Genomic DNA, 7423 nt, shown 5'->3' with positions numbered 1-7423 from the left:
CCCCCTACAGTTACCCATGTACAACTTAGTTAAAGCTCAAAACAATAATCAGCGGTTATGCTAGTACTATTTGCCTAGCCCGCGATAGTTAATATAACTACGTACAACTTAATTAAAGTTGAGACAATAACCCGCGGTTATGACCAGTAGTTAAAGCTCGAAACAATAATCAGCGGTTCTGCTAGAACCCTTTGTCTAGCCCCCGATAGTTAATAACTACGTACAACTTAATTAAAGTTGAGACAATAACCAGCGGTTTTGACAAGTACTATGACTAGCCCCCCATAGTTAACACAACTGAGTACAACTTAACTAAAGTCAAGCAGTTGGTCAGAAATCTATAATCTCACCTGATGTGCGCCATGCTCCATCTAATGTGGACACACTTCATACTACGGGCTTTCTGGCTACAGAATCGCCCCGACCCTTTTGCTGCAATCCTTTAAATACACAACCAAGATAAAACATCCCCCAAATGGAGGCATGTACAAACAATTGGAATTTGCATTAACCCAGGTCCCAGACCTGGGTGGTTTGCACCTCAATGGGAACAGAAGGTAATTTGCATGGAATTACCCTCTACAGTAATCAAAGTATCTCTTAACTCTTAGGATCTGTATTATCTTTTAGTCTACTTTTGTAAGATTAAGACCATTGTACCACTCGCCCTGAGACTATTCAAATGATACCAAACGTGACTGTAAATTTTATTTGCATTTATATAGAACATACTATTGACCATTCTGAGTGTATTCTGAAAAGTCCAGACTTTCTGGTTAATATCTCTTTTTAACACAGTTATGCAATATAGTGTGACTAGCAGAACTCACAGCGTACGATGAGCTGTCCTTCCACGCTGCCAGGAGGCGATATGCCATTGTCTGCTGTACATTGGTAAACACCTGCCCGGTCACGGGTCACCTCATATATAGTTAACAAACCATTGCCTTCATCTTCACTCTCCTCTCCCAGATCATCCACTTCCCCTTCACCCTATATATAAAACACACACACACACACACACACACACACCCCCCTGTAGAAAAGCCACAAACTCACTAACAAAAAAGTTAGAAAAAGCCAAAAGATGGTAATGACTTCACACCAACATCAATTTTCCCATACCTGCACATAAAACCAGACAGAAAAAGAGGATGGCTTGAGATATCACAGACACTGACTAAGAACGCGGGCCACTATAGACACTGAAATGGTCGGAAACGGCCCCAATTGTGGCTAACACTGAGAAATGTGGCCTTTGGAAAGGCAGCTTTAATGAAAGCTATTTTTCTCCATTTAGGCCAAAAGCATTAAGCATAAAGGTGAGACATTGTCGTAGTTAGAAGGGTGAAATATAGCACCTCTGTTACAGAGTAGCTGTGACACATGGTGGGAAAAGAGAAGTCGGAGAGAAAGAGGGAGTTAGAGACAAAGAGGAGCGATGCGAGAGATAAATAGAGGTGATGAAAAAAGAGAGATAGCGAGGGAGCTGAGCTAACAAAGGACCATATAGTGGGAAAAGGATGAGAATAAGCAAAAGAGAAACGGGCTGAAAGCAAAACAGGAATGACAAGGACATCGCTCACCATCCACTTCCAGGAAAACATACTGTAGGTGATGGGGTTGGCATCAGCGACACACAGTAAGTCAGCTGTGTCTCCCAAGTTCACATACAAAGAATCAGACTTCATACGAACAGTAGGGGCATCTGGGAGTCAAGTCAAAAATACAGGATATATATATACAGGTGCATCTCAATAAATTAGAATGTCGTGGAAATATATATATATATATATATATATAAACACACACACACACACACACTTTCATTTGTTTTCAAATGTACTTTCATTTTGGTAAAATGCATTTTAGTTAATTTAGTTGCCACAGCAAAATGTCTGATTCATTTAAGTTTTTTAAGTTGATGTATTTCATTTATATTTTATTTTAGCTTTATTTCAATTAAAATATTTTTAAGTTTCAGTTTTAGTTAACAATGAATTAATAATATATGAATAAATATGATATAAATAATAATATATAAATAAATAATACAAATATAAATATTATATAAATCCATAAATAATATAAATAAATATAGTATTAATATGTATATAAATATCAAAATAAAACAAAAAAAATAAAAACTCAACTAAATCTGCATTTGCTATAAATATAATAAACATTATTTATCTGCATTATAACTATAAAACACACACACACACACACAAATGATTAAAATATCACTGCTTTGATCGTCCTCACATGCAGGCAAGCAAGTTATACTCAAATTCCTAAAAAAGGCACATTTTTTAACAATCATAAAAAACAAAATCGAACATCTTTTCACTATGAATAAATATATTTATAAAATATCAAAATAAAAATATATATTTTGTGCCTCGAGTCGTTCGTGTCTTTAGCACAACAACATACTAACACCAGACTCTACACTGTAAAAAATTATTTCTATGATTTATCAAACCTTTTCTTTTTTGTCAAACAACCATAGATACTTTGTGTTGGTCAGATAACGTCTCGGTTACGTATGTAACCCTCGTTCCCTGAAGGATGGAATGGAGACGTCACGTCGTGACAGACGAATTGGGATCTCCTAAAGCACTTACACATATGAACATTCGTTTAGGTGCATATGGAAGATTAGAGGTGATTGTAACCCTCTTGGAAATGTCATGTCATGTCAGCCATGTCTGGCTGCCGAGGGAATGGAGGAGCTCGACAAGGCCTACAGTACGGACACTCTGGAGCAGTTTTAGCAAGCCGACGCTAAACCGGGGCCTCTCAGTGCCTCTACCCATTTTAGGTGAGAACACAGGAGGATACTGGCTCCACACAAAGGCTATAGAATCTAGCGAACGTGTTGGGGGTCACCCAGCCCGCTACTCTACAAATATCTGTCAGCGAGGCGCCACGAGCAAGCGCCCAGGAGGATGCAACACTTCTAGTAGAGTGAGCTCGCAACCTGAGCAGGCAGGGCACACCCTGTGCCTGATAAGCCAGGGTGATGGCACCCACTATCCAGTGGGCCATCCTCTGCTTAGAGACGACCTTCCCCTTATTCCCCTGATCCCTGAAGGGAGTAGTGGGAACCTTGGGCACATAGCCGGGCCGGGGCCTCAGGATTACCTGGGAGTTAGCCGGCCCAAATTCTAGGCACGAATCGTCGACCAAAAATGTGTGCAGGTCCCCTACCCTCTTGATGGAGGCTAGTGCAAGCAGGAGCAGAGTTTTCATTGAAAGAAACTTTAGCTCAACTGACTGCAAAAGCTCAAATGGGCTCTGCTGTAGGGTTTTAAGCACCAGAGACATGTCCCAAGAGGGTATGGAGGGGGGCCGGGGAGGATTTAACCTTCTCGCCCCGCTAAGGAACCTGATGACCAGGTCATGCTTCCCTACCGACTTCCCTTCCATGGTGTAATGGTTAGCAGCAATCGCAGCGGCGAGGGAGGCAATCTTTGTCAAGGGTGGAGGGAGACAGCCTTCGCTCCAACCCTTGCTGCAAGAAGGAAAGCACGACCCTGATCGGGCATCTCCGGGGGTCTTCTCGACGAGAAGAACACCACTCGACGAACAGGTTCCACTTCAAGGCGTAAGCATGTCTTGTAGACTGTGCTCTCGCTGAAGTGATGGTGTCAACTGCCTCTTGGGGTAGGTCACCAAGAACCTCCGCGTCTCGTCCAGGGACCAGACATGAAGTTTCCAGAGGTCTGGACGCGGGTGCCAAAGGGTGCCCCGTCTCTGAGTCAGTAGAGCTCCGAAACATCTCCAAATCAGCTGGACCTTCTGGGGATGGAGTCTCCATTCTACCGGGAGCGTAGCTCGTGACAGCTCGTCGGCCGTACGGTTGAGTAGACGTGGAATGTGAATGGCACGAAGTGACCGCAGAACCTTCCGACTCCAAAGGAGGAGGGGGCGGGCGAGTTGCGACATGCGACGGGAGCGCAGATCACCTTGTTGGCTGATGTACGCAACGGTCGCCGTGTTGTCCATTAGGACCAGCACGTGCTTGCCTCGTAAGCGCCCTTTGAGACTGTTCAAGGCAAGGGGCACCGCTTACAACTCTAGGCAATTGATATGCCAGTGCAGTTGGGGGCCTGTCCACACCCCCGACACTGTGTGCCCGTTGTACGTGGCCCCCTAGCCGGTGGTGGAGGCATCAGTGTAAACCACAGCATGCCTGGAGCCCTGTTCTAGGGGCACTCCTGCCCAGAACAACGCAACGTCTGACCACGGGGTGAAGGTTTGCCCAACACTGTGTACCCATTGTACGTGGCCCCCCAGCCGGTGGTGGAGGCATCCGTGTAAACCACAGCAAGCCTGGAGACCTGTTCTAGGGACATTCCTGCCCGGAGGAACGTAAGGTCTGACCACGGGGTGAAGGTTTGGCGACAGGCTGGTGTAACTTGGACCCGGTGAGTGCCGCGCTACCACGCCCACCTCTGGACTCGGCCATGAAGTCAGTGCTGAAGCGGTCTCATATGAAGCAGCCCCAGCGGCGTAGCTGCAGCTGCCGTATGCCCCAGGAGCCTCTGAAATAGTTTCAGTGGGACCGCTGTCCTGCCCTTGAAGGAATTCAAGCAGTTCAGCACCGACCGCGCAAGTTTCTCTGTGAGGCTTGCTGTCTGTTCAACCGAATCCAACTCCATACCGAGAAAAGAGATCCTCTCCGTCGGGGAGAGTTTCATCCTCTGCTCTTTTCCCAGTTGACCCGAAGACCCAACTGGCTGAGGTGCCGGAGCACCAGGTCCATGTGCTCGCACAACTGATCCCGAGACTGTGCTAGTATAAGCCAATCGTCGAGATAATTGAGGATGTGAACACCCTGCCCCTCTGAGGGGAACAAGAGCCCCCTCCGCAACTTTCGTGAAGACACGGGGAGAAAACCACAGCATGCCTGGAGACCTGTTCTAGGGACATTCCTGCCCGGAGGAACGTAAGGTCTGACCACGGGGTGAAGGTTTGGCGACAGGCTGGTGTAACTTGGACCCGGTGAGTGCCGCGCTACCACGCCCACCTCTGGACTCGGCCATGAAGTCAGTGCTGAAGCGGTCTCATATGAAGCAGCCCCAGCGGTGTAACTGCCGCTGCAGCTGCCATATGCCCCAGGAGCCTCTGAAATAGTTTCAGTGGGACCGCTGTCCTGCCCTTGAACGAATTCAAGCAGTTCAGCGCTGACTGCGCACATTCCTCTGTGAGGCGTGCTGTCTGTTCTACCGAATCCAACTCCATACCGAGAAAAGAGATCCTCTGCGTCAGGGAGAGTTTGCTCTTTTCCCAGTTGACCCGAAGACCCAACTGGCTGAGGTGCCGGAGCACCAGGTCCATGTGCTCGCACAACTGATCCCGAGACTGTGCTAGTATAAGCCAATCGTCGAGATAATTGAGGATGTGAACACCCTGCCCCTCTGAGGGGAACAAGAGCCCCCTCCGCAACTTTCGTGAAGACACGGGGAGACAGGGACAGCCCGAAGGGCAGGACCTTGTACTGGTATGCACGTCCCTCGAACGCGAACCGCAGAAATGGTCTGTGGTGCGGAAGGAACGACACATGAAAGTACGCGTCCTTCAGGTCGATCGCTGCAAACCAATCTCAGGGACGGATGCACCCGAAGATGCGTTTCTGCTTAAACATCTTGAACGGTAACCGGTGAAGGGCCCGGTCAAGACACGCAGGTCCAAGATTAGTCGTAACCCACCGCCTTTCTTGGGTACAATGAAGTAGGGGCTGTAAAACCCCCTATTCATATCGGCTGGAGGGATCGGCTCTATCGCATTCTTCACCAGTAGGACTGCGATCTCCACACACAAGACAGGAGCATCGGCCGCCTTCACTGTTGTGAAGCGCATGCCACTGACCTTGGGGGTGGAAGCCAGGCGAACTGAATCACATAGCCGAGGCTGATGGTCCGCAGAAGCCAGCGAGACGGGCTGGGTAGCGCTAGCCAGGCACCCAGATACCGTGCAAGCGGGACCAACGGAACCACCACCATACCCACAGTGGGGCAGCGAGGTGGAACGCAGGGATCCAACTCGGGCGGCTTGTGAGCGGACCGAAGAGGGGTCTGAGTGTGCGGTGCAATGCTTACCTGGTTCCACAGTTTGGCAGAGGGTGCGTGAGTAGAGCCTTTGTTGAAGCTCTCGAACCGCCAGCTGCTGATGGAGGAGGATGAGTGTGGTCCGGTGTTGGTCCGTCCGCGACTCTCCGTGCCCTCCTGGGACCCAGGGACAGAGAAAACCGCTCTCTCGTCGAGATTTTCCAAATTATCCACCCGGCCCTCACCCAGAGACAGAGAAAACTTCTCTCTTGTCGAGATTTTTGGAAACCAGATTCTCCACCCGGCCCTCCTCCGGGTGAGGGAGAGGTGCATTCACCATCCCCCAAAGAGCAGCTTCCTCCCTCTCTGGGTCGCCCGTCCTGGGGCCTCTTGCTCTTCCGCTTACCGCCAGGTTTGACGGGGGCCTGGACGGGTGGCGCGGCCTGCCTACACCCAGCTCCACGGCGCCGCTTGCTCGAGGCTGCTGCGGATGCGGCGCGGGAGCAGGGGCGGACGCAGGGGGTCGCCCTCGGCGACGAGCCACCCCGAGGAACCAATCGTCCAACCTCCATGGCTCTTGACGCGGTGGAGGTTTCCACTCGAGCCCTACCCTCTCAGCGGCCCAGGAAAGCATAGCTGGCATCTCTGGATCCGATTCAGGCCTTGCCACCATCCCGGAGGGCGGCAGCGCAGCCGTTCCGATCTGGTCATCGGGAGGAGCACAGAAGGATACCGCTGGTACGCTCTTTGAAGAGGGCCCAGCGCGTTCCTATGGCAGCTCAACTGATTGCGAAGTGCTAGAGGAGCGATGGTCCCCCGAGGGTTGTTCCCTGAGGGGTTTGCCACCACTGTAACCCTCAGACCGCCCGTGCTACTGCCCGAAGTAGTCCTCGCCTGGCTGCCGCCAGGATGAACACTGTCGCCCGTCCCGTGGCCTCTTGCACTAACGCTCACCGCCAGGTTTGACGGGGGCCTGGACGGGCGGGGCGGCCTGCCTACGCCCAGCTCCACGGCGCCGCTTGCTCGAGGCTGCTGCGGATGCGGCGCGGGAGCAGGGGCGGACGCAGGGGGTCGCCCTCGGCGACGAGCCACCCCGAGGAACCAATCGTCCAACCTCCATGGCTCTTGACGCGGTGGAGGTTTCCACTCGAGCCCTACCCTCTCAGCGGCCCAGGAAAGCATAGCTGGCATCTCTGGATCCGATTCAGGCCTTGCCACCATCCCGGAGGGCGGCAGCGCAGCCGAATCTTGCCGAATCTCACTCTGATGCAGTGATCGACATCCGGTCATCGGGAGGAGCACAGAAGGATACCGCTGGTACGCTCTTTGAAGAGGGCCCAGCGCGTTCCTATGGCAGCTCAAATGAT

The 7423-nt window shown here is 50.7% G+C and overlaps 1 protein-coding gene across 1 annotated transcript in view; it reads right to left on the bottom strand.

The window, feature by feature from the left end:
• Positions 1-7423, bottom strand: part of LOC107704689 (nephrin-like) — a 77910-nt gene that overhangs the window by 13770 nt on the left and 56717 nt on the right. The window contains exons 17-18 of the mRNA XM_016507677.1: positions 1587-1708; positions 831-993 (exon numbers count right to left, since the gene is read on the bottom strand). Of these exons, the coding sequence (XP_016363163.1) occupies positions 831-993; positions 1587-1708 (285 nt within the window). The remainder of the gene's footprint in view (positions 1-830; positions 994-1586; positions 1709-7423) is intronic.

The sequence above is a fragment of the Sinocyclocheilus anshuiensis genome, unplaced genomic scaffold (genome assembly GCF_001515605.1).
Source record: "Sinocyclocheilus anshuiensis isolate Anshui unplaced genomic scaffold, SAMN03320099.WGS_v1.1 scaffold758, whole genome shotgun sequence".
Classification (NCBI taxonomy): domain Eukaryota; kingdom Metazoa; phylum Chordata; class Actinopteri; order Cypriniformes; family Cyprinidae; genus Sinocyclocheilus; species Sinocyclocheilus anshuiensis.
This window is presented reverse-complemented; position numbering and strand designations above follow the sequence as displayed.